This window comes from Lipophrys pholis (genome assembly GCF_963383615.2).
Source record: "Lipophrys pholis genome assembly, chromosome: 22".
Lineage (NCBI taxonomy): Eukaryota > Metazoa > Chordata > Actinopteri > Blenniiformes > Blenniidae > Lipophrys > Lipophrys pholis.
In genome coordinates this window covers 19495843-19515130 of record NC_137644.1, presented here as the reverse complement: position 1 = coordinate 19515130, position 19288 = coordinate 19495843, and the positions used below count along the sequence as shown (strand labels likewise).

Sequence of the window (19288 nt, the reverse complement as noted above, 5' to 3'; positions counted from 1 at the left end):
AATACTGGTACTGGTATTAATTGTTTGTTTTTTTCTCATCATGTATACACTGCGCTACAACAAAGAAATACTTCAAAAAATGTAGTTTAAAGAATATTGTGGCACTATTTTACCCACTCCAGATGAAATTAGGATGCAGTTTCTTTTATGACGTAGCTTCAGTAGGATATTTAGTTTTTGGTTATTTTGATTAAAGAATCAGAACAATTGAACCGCAGAAGAAATCAAAGACAATTCACAGAATTTGATATTCAATTGTAAACGTCTTAAATACTACCAAAATAAATAAAATAAAAAACACCTCCATTAGGGAAGATCTGCCTTGTGTTTTAATCTTTATGTCCAGTTGGCTTTCAATGAAACATTTTCAAATAAACTTTTGGAAAATCGTTGTTGAGAAATCAATACATACAAATGTTGAGAGAAACAAACAAACCAATCCATCAATGAAAAGAAAATTACAAGAGGAGCACCAAACCACATTGTAAAAATAATCAGAAACAGATAAATAAGTAAAACAAACAAGGGGATTATAATAAATTGTATTCAGAGATCAGGAAAGAGCTTCCTGCGGTTGACACTCATATTTCCGTGCGCCTCTGAACGCAGCAGAACGATGTCACGCGGCGCATGCGCAGTGGACTCAAAGCGGAAACCGGCGCGAAGCAGCCGGCATGGAGTGATGTTTACTTTTATTCCGCTCGGTTTTGAGCTTCTAATGCGGCGATAAACTGCACCAGCGTCCGGAAACCTCCGGAAGAAGAGGGACTCGTGGCTGAAATTGAAGGAACTTTTCCCGCGGGAGGTGATTTTTGGCAGCAGGATGCCTTCACTGACGCTGAGAGGAGTCACCGTGGATTTCCCTTTTCCTCCGTACGACTGTCAGAAAGATTACATGGACAAAGTCCTCGAGTGTCTCCAGACGGTAGGAACTGGGGCCACGAAGGCCAATTACCAGTTATCTGACGTCACAGAGTCAAACATGAGTGTGGGAGCATGTGGAGGCAAATCCATGAAACACTGCAAAATTCATCCACGTCATTAAATCCTATTTGTTTTCAGAGTTTAGGTTCTGATCCAGATGTGATGATGGGTAATGATTAGATTATGTTCTGTTTCACTGTATAACATACCTCTTCAATCTTCAACAAAATGGACAGACTAGAGGAGGAATGGACATCCCAGTGTATCAGTAGATGTCTATTGAAAGGACCAGCAGATCAACATTCACCCATTCATCTCCTTCATTTCATCCTCCGTCCCAGAACACTGGGCGAGGACATGTCATCAGTCCATCGCACACTAACATTCACACCAACATTAACCCCACACGTCTGTTCTCTGAACCGTGGGAAGAACATGCAAACTGCGGCGAGGCGAGAATCACTAACCGCCGTGTGTCTCAGAAGGTGAACGGCGTCCTGGAGAGTCCCACGGGGACGGGGAAGACCCTCTGCCTGCTGTGCGCCACCCTGGCCTGGAGGCAGTACTTCAAGGACACCATCTCCGCCCGCAAGATCGCCGAGCGGCTGGGCGGCGAGGAGATGTTCCCCAACGCCGGCCTGTCGTCGTGGGGGACGGCTGCGACGGACGGGGACACGCCCAGTACGTTTGTTATTGTTCCACTCCAGATCACAGTGTCATTCATCCGGTTCTTCTCCGGAGAGTAAACGACCGCTGACGTCACTAGAACGTTCTCACTGTCCTCCAGCATACTACACCGAGGTTCCCAAGATCATATACGCCTCCAGGACGCACTCGCAGCTCGCGCAAGTCGTCAACGAGTTGAAGAACACCTCGTACAGGTAATGAGGTGGAAGACGTGACGTTCTCCTCGGACCCCCTGCCACCCGACAGTCATAGAACCGATGTTTGTCTGTGGATTCAGCCCGAAGGTGTGTGTGCTGGGGTCCAGAGAGCAGCTGTGCATCAACCCGGAGGTCATGCGTCAGGAGAGTAACCACGTCAAGGTGGGGGGGCGTTGTCATGACAACCACATAGAACACTGAACACATTTAGTGACGTTCTCACTAAACTCGGCGCGTTTCAGACCCGTCTGGTGACTCGTGTGGACAAGCGACGGATCCAGTGACTCTAGCCGACGTTAAAAACGACAAACTTTGTTCCTGGTTGTTGAAATAGTGACGGAAACTCCGACATCCAGTCAATAACGCTTCGTTTATAACATTCAAAACATCCAAACAGACTCTCTCCCATGACCTTACCTCTCTCCTGGAAAGAGTCAAGTACATTTACATACATAGAATTTAGTTAATGACGTGTTTTAGCAGCTATATGACAGGAAGTAGAGACTTTTACCACATAATCTGCTTTACATGTGCTTCCTACCAAATCTCTGGTGTTTCAGGTCCACATGTGCAGAGGGAAGGTTTCCACCCGCTCGTGTTCCTACTACAATAACGTAGAAGGTAACGCTCTCTGTACGCAGACAGTTAGAAGTATATATATATATATATATATATATATATATATAAATCAATATAAACGCGTCACGTGACGGACGAGGAGTCGCGTGTGATGATTTAATTGTGTCTTTTGTTCTTGTAGAGAAGAGCACAGACAGAGACTTGAACAATTCCATCCTCGACGTGGAAGATCTGGTGAAGTTTGGCGTCAAACAGAGGTGTGTGTGTGTCTGTGGGTGTCTGTGTCTGTGTCTGTGTCTGTGTCTGTGTCTGTGTCTGTGTCTGTGTCTGTCTGTCTGTCTGTCTGTCTGTGTGTGTGTGTGTGTGTGTGTCTGTGTGTGTGTGTGTGTGTGTGTGTGTGTGTGTGTGTGTGTGTGTGTGTGTGTGTGTGTGTGTGTGTGTACTCAGTGTGGACAGAGCCGTTCTGATTGGTTGTTCCCTCAGGGTCTGTCCGTACTTCCTCTCTCGTTCCCTCAAACAACAAGCCGACGTGATCTTCATGCCGTACAACTACTTGCTGGATCCCAAAGTGAGCTGACTACTACTACTACTAGTACTACTACTTCTTCTTTATCTTCTTCTTCTTCTGTCTTCATTCTTCTTCTCAGTTATACAAACATGTTCATCGTGTTCATTTAATCTACACACTGACCCCCCCGTGTTCAGTTTAATCTATTTATGACGTTTATCTAATTTGTCCTGATAAAAGTTGTTTAGTTATTTGAAGGTCAGGCGTCCTGGTAAACGCTCCGGTTCTGCGCCGTCTCTTCGCTTCACAGAGCCGCCGGGCCCACAACATCGAGCTGAACGGAGCGGTGGTCATCTTCGATGAAGCTCACAATGTGGTGAGGAAGAACGATGATCCGGTTTTATTCTGATTCAGGAGATATTAGTACGTCTCCGATTGATTCCAGGCCAACTGATCAATCAACAATGTGTTATAGAGCTTTACCTGTTTGGTCATTGTTGTTATTATTATTAATATTATTTTTTTTTCATTATTATTTTTATTATTATTATTTTCATTATTATTATTATTTTCGTTATTATTATTTTCATTATTATTATTATTTTTTATTATTATTATTTTCGTTGTTGTTATTTTTTCATTATTATTATTATTTTCATTATTATTATTATTTTCGTTATTATTATTATTATTATTTTTTTATTATTATTATTATTATCATCATTATTATTATTATCATCGTTATTATTATTATTTCCGTTATTATTTTCGTTATTGTTATTATTTTCATTATTATTATTATTTTTTATTATTATTATAATTTTCGTTATTATTTTTTCATTATTATCATTATTATTATTTTCATTATTATTATTTTTTCATTATTATTATAATTATTATTATTTTCGTTATTATTATTATAATTTTTTTTATTATCATCATTATTATTATTATTATTGTTATTATTTTTGTTATTATTATTATTATTATTATTAGCCAGTTTTGCTGTTTTGAAAAAGGTTTATTTGCAAATAATAATCGGGGGAGGATTTTAAATAACTCATGTGTGGGACGAAAACAAGTGGCCCCCAAACGGAGCCCTGGGGAACCCCATGATGGATCGTCATGTTGATAAAAGGTTGTTTACGTGAGATAAATGAGATTAAAAAAAAAAGATGGCGGGTATTTTTATGCTGTGTGACGTTGCTGCTGTCCGCAGGAGAAAACGTGTGAGGAGTCCACGTCGTTCGACCTCACCCCCTACGACGTGGCGTCGGCCATCGCCTCTGTGGACCGGCTGCTGGCGGAGCAGGCCAAGGACGCCGGCCACGGGGACGCCGTCTCACACGACTTCAACGTGGAATCGCTCGCCTCTGGTCGGAGCGCTCGGCGTTAAACGCACGATAAAAACAGGATTTCCTTCAACTTGACGTTTTGTCGTTCTCGTTTCAGGTTTGAAAATAGACATAACGACCATCGCTAAAGTGAAGCGTGAGTATTTCTGTGATCATGAAAACATCGTGCGGCGTTGGATTGAACCTCCTGAGCTTGAATCGGATGTTTGTGTCTCCGTTGGCAGAGATCTTGCTGGACCTGGAGGCCGCCATCGATTCCTATGAAGTCCAGAGTGACAAAGGCGTCACAAAGCCCGGAATGTGAGTTAGAGTCCGATTCTACTAACAAATGCTCTTTATGTTGTTGTTGTCTCTTTTAGCTTTCACTTGTTTGTCACATTGATCCGTCTGAATCCTCTCGCTCCTTCAGTTTGAGCTGTTTAGGGTTAGGGTTGGGGTTAGAGTTAGGGTTAGAGTTAGGGTTAGAGTTAGGGTTAGGGTTAGAGTTAGGGTTAGAGTTAGGGTTAGAGTTAGGGTTAGGGTTAGAGTTAGGGTTTGGGTTAGAGGTTAGAGTTAGGGTTTGGGTTAGAGTTAGGGTTAGAGTTAGGGTTAGAGTTAGGGTTTGGGTTAGAGTTAGGGTTAGAGTTAGGGTTAGAGTTAGAGGTTAGGGTTAGAGTTGGGGTTGGGGTTGGGGTTAGGGTTTGGGTTAGAGTTAGGGTTAGAGTTAGGGTTGGGGTTGACATCTGCTGTTGGGATAAATTCGACAGGAATCCAGGATCCAGGGAATATCTTTTTTCTTTAGCAAATTGAGCAACGTTTTTTTTGGCGTATTGACATTTTTCTTATGTGATTGATGTGTTTTGATGTGTCTGTTCGGTCTGCAACCTTTACGTACCACTGCTTGTTTTGGCCGGGACGCTCTTGGAAAAGAGATTTTTAATCTCAACGAGAATAAAAGTTAAATAAATAAGAATAAAAAGAGGCTCCAATCGGCTCAAACCGTCAAGAAAATTGTGAAAACAATTTATTTTGTTTTGTTCTATATTTCATCGACATATCTCTGAATAATAAACGACTTCTGTCTTTTTGTTTCACTATTTTAGACTTAAACTCTCAATTGATTTACATTTTTAAACTGTTTCAATGTAGTTTTATGTTAAAAAGTGACAAAAAGACAAACTTGTCTAATTTTTCTGATTCTCATGTGTCTATTAATGTTTTTTTCTTTATTTCTTATATATGAATGATTTATTTCAGTTCCAGTGCAAAACTTTAAATTCTGTGCATTCAGGCTGTCACACTGAAATGTTCACATTTATTTATTTATTTATTTATTTATTTTTGCAGTCTCTGTAGCTGAAGTTGGTATAAGAATGAAGCCACGGCTCATTTTTGTCCGTCCCTTGTCGTCTCTCCCATCCCCCCCCCCTGCCCCCCCTGATCCCCCCCCGCCTCCTTCCTCCCGTCCCCCTCAGCTTCATCTACGAGTTGCTGGAGCGAGCCCACCTGACCTACAGCAGCAAGGCGGCGGTGAGCGAGGCTCTGGAGCAGATCATCGGTCACCTGGCAGGACGTCAGTGTCGCTTCGTTTCCTCAGAATGTCGTTCGATTCTGTCGTTTGTCGTTTCATCAACTTTGCGTCTTTCTAATCAGAGGCTGGAATATTTCAAAACACGAGCGGGCTGCAGAAGCTGAACGATATAATCCAGGTAACGCCGCAGTGACGGCTGGTTTCTGTGTGGAGTTTCCATGTTCTCTCTCTCTCTCCTTTTTATTTCCTCTGGTTTCCTCCGACGGAACCTTGATGAATGTCGTCTCATTAAAACGTTTATTTCAGCCTCTCAGGAGTAAATATCTGATATCTCTCAGGACTGCAGTTTTTATCTCACTGGTTAATTGCAGTTCCAAATAAGTCGAGACACAGAAAATCAGATTCTTTCTTTCTAACAGAACCTAAACAACATTTCAGATGTTGAAGTTTGAGACATTTTATTGTTTCATGGAAAGTTTGGGCTTTTTTTATTTTATTTTTTTTTTTAAATTTCGCAGCAACGCAACTTTTTCATAACAAAGTGAAAAAGGAATTCGCTTATATCTAAACTTTTATTCACTTTTTATTAAGGTTGGAGATGACATTGTTCAATTGTAAAGTTAGTTGGATTAGTTAGTTCTTTTATTTTTATTTGTATATTTTATTTAATTATTATTTTATTTTTATTTGTATATTTTATTTATTGTTATTATTTAATTTTTATGTGTATATTTTATTTATTTATTATTATTTAATTTTTATTTTCATTTGTATATTTTATTATTATTATATATAATTTTTTTATGTTTATTTTTAATTTTTTTGCATTCCCTTAAGGTGCAAGTAGAATTTGGGAATTTGGGGGAAAATGAATTTAAAAAGTAGTTTCTCAAGCTCTTTCAATAATGTGCATTATGCTTAATGACCTCTGTATGTATAAGTCTTGTTTAAATGTGTTACCTTTCGTTTCCTATAATAATAAATCTATAGTTTAACTGTTCTGTGGTTCTTGTGTCTCTGGTTCAGCTGGTTTTCTGTGGCGAAGCAGCAGAAAAGGACAAACAGCAGCTGATGCAGACGAACACGGCTCATTTTAAGGTTCGTCTTCAGGACAAAGCAAAGAATTACTTGACTTAAGATCCAGAAAATTTCTTTTAAAGACACATCTGGTCAGTTTCATCTTAATAGTTCTGATATTATCGGTTCTTCTCAGGTTCACATCCATCGAGAAAACAAGAGGAAACCGAGCGCCGACGTTTGGGCTTCGTCTTCGTCTAAGAAACAAGGTGGTTAAATCCGGCCAGCGACTCCCTTCTTTCTTTAAATGAGTGGTTCTCCTAGTCGGGCTGACCCGGTTCACCTCTCTGCTGGCTGCAGGTAACATCCTGAGCTACTGGTGCTTCTCTCCCGGCTTCAGCATGCAGGATCTGGTCAACCAGGGCGTCCGGAGCATCATCCTGACCAGCGGGACGCTTTCGCCTCTGAGCTCCTTCACCTCCGAGATGAGGATGTGAGTTGGTTTCATTAAACACTTTCAGCCCTCATATATTTAAAAAAAAGGAAATCCTGACAAGATTTCGGTCCCAACAAGTGTTTTCTTTGACTCTCATGACGACAACAGATGCTTCACGTCAGCCACTATATTCTGATTTAATAGTGTTTTTACCTTCTGCTGAATTTCACCGAATGAAAAGTTTATAAGTTTTATAAATAAAGATTGATTGACTGGTGAATGAATGACGTGTATCACATTACGGCCGCCTTCAATTGGTCCAATCAGAGCAGCCGATGTGTGAATATTTCAAATTGTGCGACGAGCATCACAATTACCTCGCATATTTTTTTAAAAAGTATTTTGTCCACATGTAGCTGGAACTCCAAACTGCAGCAGGCTCAGATTATCTTCAGAACATCTTGTAGAAATGTGTCCGAAGATCATTTCCAGAGTTTAACGTCCCGACCACCTGAACTGGCTCAACACAGACTGAAGTGTGCCCCTGGTGGTCAGATGAGTGCATTGCAGCTACTCACAGCTGGGAAGTTTGCCCCAGCCCACGGGCCGTACGTTTAGCACCCCTGTTATAATACTTTAGGAACGGCTTACTGCAGCATGTGGGGAGCTACGTCATGTCCAGTTAAAGTTTAAATCATGTTTTAGTTTCACGTCGACTTACAGACGGTTGTCCGGTTGTTTATGTGACAATCCAACACTTTAACCCGCACACAAAGATCTGTGAGTTTCCCGGCGGCTTCCATGAAGGTTTAAATGTTTGTTTGTCCGCAGGGTTGTTCAAGGTTGTACTTATTTCTGCTGTTTTCAGAAAGTTTCCCGTGTCGCTGGAGAACCGGCACGTGATCGAGCGGGACCAGATCTTCGTCAGCGTCATCGAGCGGGGTCCGGACGGCGTGCAGCTCAGCTCGGCTTTCGATCGGAGGTGAGGCTCGCGGTGCACCTCCGGAGTATTTTGCTAAGGGGTGAAACTTGTTTGTGTTTGTGGGAGTTAACTGAAGTTTACTTTATGTGGCAGGTTTGTTCCTGAGAACATGGCGTCTCTCGGCAACACTGTGGGTAAGAAGACTGTAGATTCAATGTTCGTGAGCTCAGACTCAGACTCGCTACGCGGAGCTCGTTCGTTTAAATATTTAGTAGTAATTTCTGTGTTTGTTCCTCAGCCAACCTGAGCCGTGTGGTTCCTCACGGCCTCCTCGTCTTCTTCCCCTCCTTCCCCCTGATGGAGAAAACCCTGGACTTCTGGAGAGTACGCAAACTGAGCATAAGATAGCGGTGGAAAGAAACACTCGCTTTTCTGCATCGATGAGTCGTGAAATGTGATTTTTAAAGTGTCTGGGTAGAGAAACGCCAAACGCCAAACGCACACGCTCGTCATGACGGGTCAGTTACAACTAATGAAATCATTCTGAATGAAGCCACCAAACACGGAACAATTCCCAGACGTGACGATTACAAAACAAAAGCCGCAGTCTTTAACTATATAATCCCTCTGGTGAAGTAGGGTGGAGGGAGCATCAGGATGTAGGGCTGCTTTGGTGCTTTAAGGCACGAGGCGTTTCACACGGCTCATAATAATGTAATAACAATAAAGAAGCATGAAAACGAAGCTTAAAGGTGATTAAAATAATTATTAATTGGAAAACCTGAGCAAATAGTGTTTTAAGAAAAAGAAAAGTATAAATATAACCCCTCCCATTCCAAACCTGAATATCTGACATTCGATCAAACAATCCCAATAATCCCAAACATTCAGCCTTTAAAAATTAAATCTAATAATACAATCAAAGAACGACCGAATCGTCTTCTGAATTAAAGTAGTTTTCTTTTCCTCACCAGACTAACGGACACTCGAATCGCATCGAGAACATCAAGCCCATGTTTGTTGAACCCAAAGGAAAAGGGACGTTTAATGAGGTTTGTAGAAACGTCCTTCACATGGTTTTATTCACCTTTTAAATAAACTGTTATAATTATGTTTTCTGCTTTTAGGTTATCGATGGTTATTATAACAAAGTGAACGATCCAGCGTCTAAAGGAGGAAGCTTCTTCGCCGTGTGTCGAGGGAAGGTGAGGAAATACCAGAATATAAAATGTAGTTTTACTTTCACGGCGTTGAGAAGTTACTGACGTCAGAGACTAAGTGTGCTGTATAACCTCCTCTAGAGGGCGACAGAGAGCTCGAGGGAGAAAAACATCTGGAAGTTAGAAAAATGCCTTTTCCCATTAAAAAGAAAAATGATCCTGTTTTTAAATGAAACATATTTGTCTAGATCAGTTTATTTACTAATGCAATAGAGACGCATTATATATCTAAAATAATCTCGCGCTAAACTGTAATAACTACATTTGTACAAGATACACAAAGACTTCCATGTACCAAGACTATAGCGTGTATTGAAAGTATCTAACTAGTTTATAATAACAACATACTTTTTTTTTTCTCTTTTCTCTTAAATTTTTCCTGTAACACTTTGAATTTTTTTAATGTAAAGTGTGCTATAAATACTAATAATAATAATTATTATTATTATTATATTTTTGTTCCAGTGTAATAAACCCCATACTCTATTATCCTGCCAATAGTGTAATAAGATATTTGATCAATTATCATAATAACACTATTGTCGTCACTTTTTACATGATTGAAGCAGCATTTAATAAGATGTAATAACTTCAGCCAATAATGTAATGATACATAAATAAAACTGCATTTCTTGGAAATAAAAAAGTCTTTTTGCAGGTTTTGAGCCGTTTGCTTATCATAAATAGGCGTTTTGAGATAATAAACAGATTTTAATTCAGTGGCTAACATGCAGTCCAATTTCATCTCAAGTAGGCCGGAACAATAAAATAAAATTTAAACTTTAAAGTTGTTTTTCTTTGTTGTGATTATACGTGATCATTTAGATTCACAAAGTCCAGAATTATTGATTGTTGTCTTTTTCTTTTTAGGCTTAATGTCCCTCAAATTCTATACAATTGTAAACTCATGTTTGCTTTTGGTGTTTTATAATTTTTTTACACTCAAACAAAAAAATCAATCAAAATATATTGCAGAACAGCTGATTATGTCACAATAATTCCTAATCAGCATATAGAACCCTTCTTAAATGATTAATACTGATACTATCATGGTGATAAAGAGTGGTGGGTTTAAAAGACGCCATCTCGTGATGTCATCATGTCTCAGGCCAGCGAGGGTCTGGATTTCGCCGACACGTTCGGTCGCGGGGTCATCGTCACCGGACTTCCTTTCCCCCCCAAGATGGACCCCCGGGTCGTCCTGAAGATGCAGTTCCTGGACGAGATGAGCAGAAAGAAAGTCCCCGGCGTGAAGGTCAGAGGCTGAGCCCCATTCAGATCAAACGCCCTCGCCGTGTTTCGGCGGCTGACTTGTCGGACGTGTGTCTCCAGTATCTGTCCGGGCAGGAGTGGTACCGGCAGCAGGCGTTCAGGGCCGTGAACCAGGCCATCGGCAGGGTCATCCGACACAAGGACGACTTCGGCGCCATCTTCCTGTGCGATCAGAGGTCAGATGTCCATTTCTTTAAAACTACGTTTGGTCCTTCCTGCTGTCTGTGCTTCTGCTGCAGAACTTCATTCTGACACCCTGAAGGCCAGTGTAACTTGCATGTTAACCACATTAATTTTCAGTATATTTATCTTTAATATTCTCAGGATGTTTTGACGACATCTCACGCTTTGTAATTGTTATATATAATATATATAATTCCTGGTTGCAGGAACATGAAAGCGCAGCTTTACAGAACATGAAATAATCTCCAAAACTAAATTAATCAATCTGCATTAGTGTCCAGCAGGTGATTTACATGTACCCAGGTATTTTAAAAAAACGGATATTTCTCTGCGTTTTCTTGCGTTGATGTATAAAAGCAGCTACGAGTCGCCAAACGATGATTCCTGAAAACTCCGGCCACAGAGGAGCTTTAGAGAAACTCTGTGTCTCCGTTTGCCTCTAAGGAGGGATGGGAAAGATTTACAGCACAGTGTGTGTTTTTTCCAGGACTCTGATTGGCTATCATGGGTTCTTGTTACACCGCCCCCTACAGGTCTGGCTGCTCATAGCAGCTCTGAACCAGGTGGCTCCATGTCAATGAAGATTCTTTTTGTAAATGTAGGAGGGGAAATATACATTTGTGAAAACTCTGGTACGTGTAAACGTAACCCCAGACTCTTGTATTAACGTAATGGAAGAAATTATTTCACCAACAGGAGCCCGTGTGGTTATACAACGCTATACTAATATACTGTCGTACACACTTACCTGAACCAGTGACAGCCATATTGATGATGATGATGTCTCTTATTAAAGTGTTTTTCTTGCAGGTTTAAAAACTCTGACGTGCGGGCTCACCTCCCGTCGTGGGTCCGGCCTTACGTCCGTCCCTACGACAGCTTCGGAAACATGGTCCGGGACGTCTCGCAGTTCTTCAGGGTCGCACAAAAATTGGTAAGTGGCAGAGAAAAACCCCCAGAATGCACTGAATGTGTGTTCATCGTGGGAAGTGACAGAGTAGAATTGAAAATTTCTGACAGGAAAGAGTATAAGCAACATTCAACCTCACACGGGTATAATTTTTATTTTCAAAGGATTAAATGATGCAGAGAAACTGAGTGTCAAAGGCAAAGCTGTCCAACACATTTATGTTCATGGCCCGCATATATCCCCATTTCATCTTCGGTGGGCCGGACTAGTAAAATAGCGCCGTGATAACCTTTAAGTTGAAACTTTTCCCGTTGCTGTGACGCCGGGTATACGTGATGAAAATGAAGATATTTTCGCAAAAACGACTCTTATCGCAATATAAAGACAATTTGTGTTAAATTTACCCGCCAAAAAAACGCCCACAAATTATTTTAATCCATGTTGAAAGGAGACTTTAGTTACTAAATGTTAAATCATAATTGCTACTCGCAATTTGTCCACTGGGGGGCGCACTAGTTCAGTAAGATTTAAGGTAAAAAAAATTATAAAAAATAAAAAGAACAACACCGGAGCTAAAAACAAGAACCTGTAACTGAGCTGTATCCTGATGCATGTTTATATTTTACTGTCTAAATAATTACATCACTGCTTTTTTCTTTATTTCAAGTGAAACAGCATCAAGTCGTTGTTTCTCTGGTGAAAAGGATCTGAACTCTTATGGCCTTTTTTTATTCCCCCAAAAACAGTGGAAAGGCTTTAGAGTTCTTGGGAAACATCAGTTATTATGCTTCTTTTAACTGGTGAGATTGAAACGGAGAGATGTATCACAAGTAGAATAGTCTTTATTGTCATCGTTAAAAACAACTAAATTATTAATTCAGTACGAAGCTGTGATATTCCAAACATAAGAGGGAGAGATTTTAAAAGCTGCATGTGCCACAGGATTAACAAACTAATTTTTTATATCACAAGTCTTCTTTTTCTTTTGGATTTTCTACATTAAAGGAACAGAAAAGGTACTTTTGGTTTGTTTGGACGAAAACTGTGTGTCTCTGTGTCTGAACGTCTCAGAGGCCCGTGGCCATGAAGAAGCCGAAGTCAGCGGCCGAGAGCCGTCCGACGCCGTGTCTATCAAACGCCGCGTCGTCAACTTCCTCCTCCAAACAAAGTTCCTACACCCCGAAGGCCAAAGCGCTGGATGCCCACCTGCCCAGCCTGAAGAGGAGGAGGATCGGTACGTTGGGGGGGGGGGGGGGGGGGTTAATATTAAACTCTTTATTAAATTATTAATTAATTAATATTTCATGATTTGAAGTGCCAGTTTTAGAAGAGAGGCTGAAAAGAGGAAGACAAACAGGAAGTAATTATTCCTCTAACCTGACGACGGCGTCAGTGACGTCAGTTTCAGACCAGACTTACATTTTCTTTAACCGTTCCTGGAAAAACTAAATGAAACCGTCTTCTTCATGAACACTTAAATGTTTTAATCAGAGTTTATTCATCCAGGTCGTTCCATAAACTAAACCTGACATCTATTATATTTTATCTCGTTCTGGCCCCTGAAAAGAGAAAACAATCCTGCGCCCCCCCCCCCCCCCCCCCCCCCCGAGGCCTTATGGACTTTCTGTGTTCGAACATCTTCTGGATTTATGGTGGAAGATTATAATTCTTCGTGTTGAGGTCGACAGTATTGTGTATTTTTAAAGTCTCTCACGTGATAGAAGTAGGATTTGCTGGATGGTAAAAGTCAACTTGAGTTACGATGCTAATGGCTTCTGAAGTAAGAAGAAGGTTAATAGAAACAATATTCTGACGTTCTTTCTGTGCAGACGATCAGGACGGCGCCGGCGGCATGGCCCGGATCTGTGTGGAGTACGAGTCCGAGGTGCAGGAGAGCCAGCGGCGGCCCGTCAGCCTGCTGGCGGCTCTGGAGCGAGGCGACGGCCATGGAGCGGCCGCCGGCGAGGGCGGCGTTGGCGAGGAGGGGGTAACGTCTGGGGCCTCGCTTGTCTTTAGATTCTGCTTCAGATGGTCTCCACGGCTCGTCGCTCAGTCTCTCTCTCTCCCTTCGTCCACGCCAGGCGAGCCGCTGGTCCACGCTGTCGCTCCAGTACGAGAAGAGGATGGACGACGAGGCGCGAGGAGGGAAACGCAGAATCCGGTTACTTCAGGAGCAGGTCGGTTCAGCAGTAGACAAAGAAAATAAGATTTATAATCTCCGACAGCAGAAACAGGAGATTCACCTGCTCTCAGTGTCTCACAGGCAAAATCTGATCAAAGTTTTAATTTGTCAGAGGAAACGAACGCGACACTTCAGTTAGACAGTGATGATGAAAAGTTTCTTCCTTATAACAGATAGATAACGGTAGAACCAGCGGATGGCAGTAATGCAACATTCAGGAATGCAAACTGCCGTTAAACCGAGAGAAGAAGAAGTCATGACGAGTTGAAGTCCAGGAGGACGAGGACGTTAAGCCTCTTTAACCTTTGAAATACAGTTAAACCCCCTCAAGGTTGTTTCTTTCTCTCTAAAAGTCTTAAAAATGTACAGAAGATGTCATTTAGTTCTTTTTTTACTCGTCATTTAAAAGGACTCGTGTGTGATACAGTAACACTGCACCGGGGGACCACAGGGATCTGTTTCAGGTCCAGTTCTCTTCTGTCTCGGCCACATTACGAGACATTTCAATACTATTTCTTATTATCTCTCTGCTGACGGCGTCCAGGGACAGTGTTGTCTCACTGCTCCGGACTCTCAGAGATCACTTTATTAAAAGAGTGAGGCGAGAGGACAGATTACAGGAAAAGGATCTTTGTGTTGTTTTGTAGAAGTCCAGTGTGTCTGAAGACGCGTCGGAGGAAGGTAAAGCCAACCAAGCCAAGCTGTTCCTGGCAGACATGAAGAAGACTCTGAGCCAGGTGAGCTTCGGCGGCGTGGTTCAGGCCCTGCAGACCTACAAGAAGACGGACAGTCTGGACCGGCTGCTCGCCGAGACGGCCGTCCTGGCCGACGACGCCAACACCCACAGCCTGCTCCGCGGTGAGTCGGCCTGCCGCCGCCGTGGCTCGCGGACGGGAATCGTGCCGACGCTTGTCCTGATGGTCTCCGCCTCTCAGGTTTCTACCAGTTTGTCCGTCCGCATCACAAGAAGAGGTTCGACGAGACGTGCGTGGAGCTGACGGGGCGGGGCTGCGGATACAAGCCCGATCACTCGCTGTCCAGAGAGCAGAGGAACGCCGCGCTGCAGCGGAGCGGTGAGCAACACCAAACAGCTCGTAATACTTCACATGGAGTAATACTTCACATGGAGTAATACTTCACATGGAGTACTATTTCACATGGTTACCTAACCCGAACCTGAAGTGGTGGATTCCTGTCAAGAAGGTTGATGAATGTCTGTAACGTCTCAACCTGCCGTGGGACTTTTGCAGTTTTTCAAAGTTATTATGGGATCATTTCGTAGTAATTGTAGAAGCTTTACTTGTTTGACGTACAGGGTTAGGCAAAATCAACTTCAGAGTTAGGATGTTGTCTCGTTGACAGGAATAGTTTCTGTTTCTGGTTTTTGTTGGATGATTGAGTAAATAAACTATTACTACTACGAGCAACTGTCTGAACCAATTTGACCTAAAGAGCTTCGAAGTATTCAAACGTATTAAACTTCACATTTTGTCCACAAATGGTAAGAATGTGTCATTTTGAACCTTTGATATGTTTTTAATGTTTTATCAGGTATAAAAATGGCCTAATGAGGTCAATGAAGAACGTCTTCTGTTAAAGGAATACTATACTATACTATATACTATACTATACTGTACTGTACTGTACTGTACTGTACTGTACTATATCTCCAGTTTAAGAAAACAAAAAAAAAAGAAGTGGAACTTTACCGATGTCAGACTGCTGAGTAAGCACTTTAATGTTTGTACTTTATTGTAGGTTTCCAGGAGGAATTATTTGTTTTCCGATATTGTTTTTATAAGTTTAGAACCTTCTGTGGTTTTATGTGGAGCAACGGATGGAAATTAGCCTCGTGCTAAATCCGACATGTTGACGGTAACCTGGTGAAGAGAAGGTTTGTCCACCGATACGATCCGTCCCGTCCAAATAAACTAAGAAATGAAATGGGATGTTTATCGTTTTTGCTCACATTTAGCAAAAGATGTGAATTTTCCTCTTAAACCCTGGTGTGTTTGTTCTGTCTGTCCCGTCTGGTTCCAGCTCAGGACAGACCCCCTGCTGTCGGCGTCCACTCGGCGTCTTCGTCATCGTCTTTGTCTTCGTCCTGCGGTCAGCTCGGGACGCGGCAGCTGAACGGAGGAGGAGCTCACCTGAGCCAGCAGGGCCTGAAACAACCTCAGACTGGTAACCTAGAGTAGAGAGACTTTAATGAGAGTAATCAGAGTAACTTCTCACTTTGTCCAGTGAAATGAATGGAACCTGAGATCTGGTTTGATCAGCGTCTGAATGGAAACATAATCCAGGATCTGTGTCCGATTAGCCTGGTGATTTCAAAATAAAAGTCATTTCTGTGAAGCTTTTCAGTGTGTGAACCGTGTCGCTCAGGTTCCGCCCCGAAGACGGCGGTCCACGCCGCGTTTCTGTCCGACGTGAAGAAGGCCCTGGGCGGCGAGGAGTCGGCTCGGCTCTTTCAGGCCGTCCACAGCTACAAGAAGTCGGACCAGTACGAGAACCTGGTGGCCACCGTGGTGAGCCTGCTCACCGAGCGGGACCAGGACTTCGGCCTCCTGGCCAGTGAGTTCACCTCGGCGCTACGCCGCGTTGTGTAATAACGGCGCCATGTATAGTAATGTAGTACATTTTCAACTGGTTATGTAGTAATACCGCTCAAGCTGAATCCCTCTCTCCCTCCCTCCCTCCCTCCCTCTCTCCCTCTCTCCATCCCTCTCTCCCTCCCTCCCTCCCCCCCTCTCTCTCTCTCCCAGGGTTCGCCATGTTCGTCCGTCCTCACCATAAGAAGCAGTACAGGGAGATGCTGGAAGCGCTGACGGGTCAGAACCCGTCTGCAGCCGGTCCTCCTGCCGAGAGCGAAGAGCAAACTGAAGGTGAACGTCTTGGAAGTGACAAAATGCAGAGAAACAATGAAGGATGTTCAAACCCACGTTTCATTTCAACTCTAACATGAAAACACAGCAGAGGTTCAAACTCAACATTTCATCATTTTATGGAAAATATTGGGTCGTTTTGAATTTATTGGAATTTAAAGTCGATCTAATAATAACCTGCCTTTAGTGAAAGTAAACAAATATTATCCTCAATTATTAAATATGACTATTCCTACTACTATATAGAAAAAAAACTGCTTTTATAGCCACCAAATGCAGTAATATTTAAGTATTATTACCTTTTCTATGGATCTTTAAAAGAATCTACCTCAATAAAACTTATTAAATTGTTAAAATCTCACTATGATTTTGTTTCAACGCGAGTCGACAAGGCTGGAAATGAAAACGAGCATTTTACGAGTATTTAAGTTCATTTTTAACACGTCGGGTATAATCGGGGTATTTTAGAGATGTAAAGATGGACAGAGGTTCGGCTGTAGCAGAACTTTAATGTAAAACTTTTCAAACACTGAATGAATGAATCTAAATGACGACTATCCACAATATTTATCTCTGATAAGAAAACTGCTCAGAAATGTTTTTCTTTATTCAATCCAATTTAATATAAGAATCACATTTGAGTGGTAATAATGGTTAGATCAAAGTATCTTTAAAGTAAAATTGATAAAAAGTGTCAATAAAGTTGCATTGATAGTTAACAAGTAACTATAAAGTAACAGTAATGTTTAAAAAGTATCCTTGAAATAGCAGTAATAGTTAAAAAGTATCAAAGTAGCATTGATAGATAAAAAGTAACAATAAGTAGCAGGATTAGCATCTAGCATTTAACATCATGATACATCTGGTATATATTGTGCAGCACTAATACAGCTCACACACACACACACACACACACACACACACACACACACACACACACACACACACACACACACACACACACTCTCACTCTCCCCTGTGTGTTTGTATTCCAGCCGTTCAGTCGCCTCTCCTGAAGACACAAAGCAAGATTTCCAGTTTCTTCTCCAGCAGCCAGCGGCGGCCGAAGCCCTGAGGGTTTGAATCGTCCCGATACGACCGGCAGAAGATTCCAGAAGTCCTGACAGGAAGTGGAACGTTCCACTTCATCAGCGAGTCTGAGCATCACGAAGACGAAGCTTTGGAATAAGAGTCCACGTTCTGTTTGCTTCATTTTAATCCAAAGAATTGAAACACGACGATTGTAAAATTCATAAATAAATGTTTTTTTATTCTTTCTTTTTCTAATTAAATGTATAAAATCCTCATGATCTTTTTGTTTCTTGTTTATTGAGTCACAGCTTCTTCAAGTACAATATGATATTATAATTATTTTATGTCTTAATTATATGATGAGTCAGCATTTAATTCATTTCTGTCACAAAGCTTCTAAGTTTGAGTGTCAGTGAGTTCAGGTCTGGACTCTCCAGGAGACTGACGGTGCCGCGGCCTCTAGGGGGCGCCACAACATCTGGTTAAAATTCACCTTCACTATAATTATTTTAAAACTAGTTAAATACTAATAACTAATCTTAAAATGGATTTAAATGTAACGCAGTGCCAAATTAATATTCATGATAATACTAGTATGTGTGTGTATATATGTATTTGGCTGATGAGGCTAATGCAGCTTAAAGGGAGAAATGTAGTTTTGATACACAGACAAAAATTTGGATTACAAAATAAGATGAGAAACATTTCATTTCATTTTCAACAGTTTTTGTTCCGGATTCGAGCTGTTTCAACTTTCGTGGGTTTTTTTTTTAGATTATTCAGGCTTTTTTAAGCAGTTGTACACATTTCCCCTTATTCTTAACCTTTTTTGAGTACTTCTAGTCACTTTGGTTTTTTAGCTGTTTTCACAATTTTCCATTTTAGTTCTTTTTTAAATCTCATTTTTACCAAAATTTAAGTCCTTTGTTGTGCATCTCTGCCTGTTTTATCAGTTTTACTACATATATTTGCATTTTATTTTATTTTATTTTTCACTGATTTTGTTTCTGTTTTTAGTTTTCTGCTATTAATTACATTTGGAAATAAATGAAATAAAATTTTAAAATTAAAAGTAAATGAAAAAAATTAAATATTGATGCTGTTTAGCAGTTTGTGATCTTTGTCTGTGAAAGGTGTGATATAAATACATTTCACTGTTGAGAATGACTGGTATGTAGATACACTAAAGAAATAAGATCAAATGTTTACTTACCTATAATTATCTTAGACATATAAAACGATCCGTTTCCACTGTGTGTGGCTTAAAGTTTTAGAGAATAAATGTTTAAATTACACGTGATAGGGAATGTTCAACTACTTTTAGTTTTTATTGTTTTCAAAAGCATCCTGAAGGTTTCTTAGTCCGTACAAACGAAGAGGTTATTGGTCCAAGATATTTGACAAGTTGGCAGAAGGTGACATCTGGTGGTCCAATCAGATTCCCTCCTGGAGCCACTTTCCTCCAAGAA

At 41.2% G+C, this 19288-nt stretch overlaps 1 protein-coding gene across 1 annotated transcript; it reads left to right on the top strand.

The window, feature by feature from the left end:
• The first annotated feature begins 648 nt into the window (after positions 1-648).
• On the top strand, positions 649-18096 carry rtel1 (regulator of telomere elongation helicase 1). Its single transcript, XM_080492467.1, has 33 exons — positions 649-925; positions 1407-1605; positions 1712-1805; positions 1889-1970; positions 2369-2429; positions 2569-2644; positions 2871-2955; positions 3206-3271; positions 4115-4271; positions 4348-4386; positions 4475-4550; positions 5705-5802; positions 5883-5938; positions 6787-6858; positions 6974-7046; positions 7138-7270; positions 8082-8195; positions 8289-8329; positions 8434-8519; positions 9110-9187; positions 9263-9340; positions 10464-10610; positions 10688-10803; positions 11621-11744; positions 12792-12954; positions 13550-13707; positions 13802-13897; positions 14550-14760; positions 14838-14975; positions 15943-16086; positions 16288-16476; positions 16668-16787; positions 17783-18096. The coding sequence occupies exons 1-33, from the start codon at positions 824-826 to the stop codon at positions 17860-17862; spliced, it is 3552 nt and encodes a 1183-aa protein (XP_080348593.1). The 5' UTR covers positions 649-823; the 3' UTR covers positions 17863-18096.
• Positions 18097-19288: the final 1192 nt, after the last annotated feature.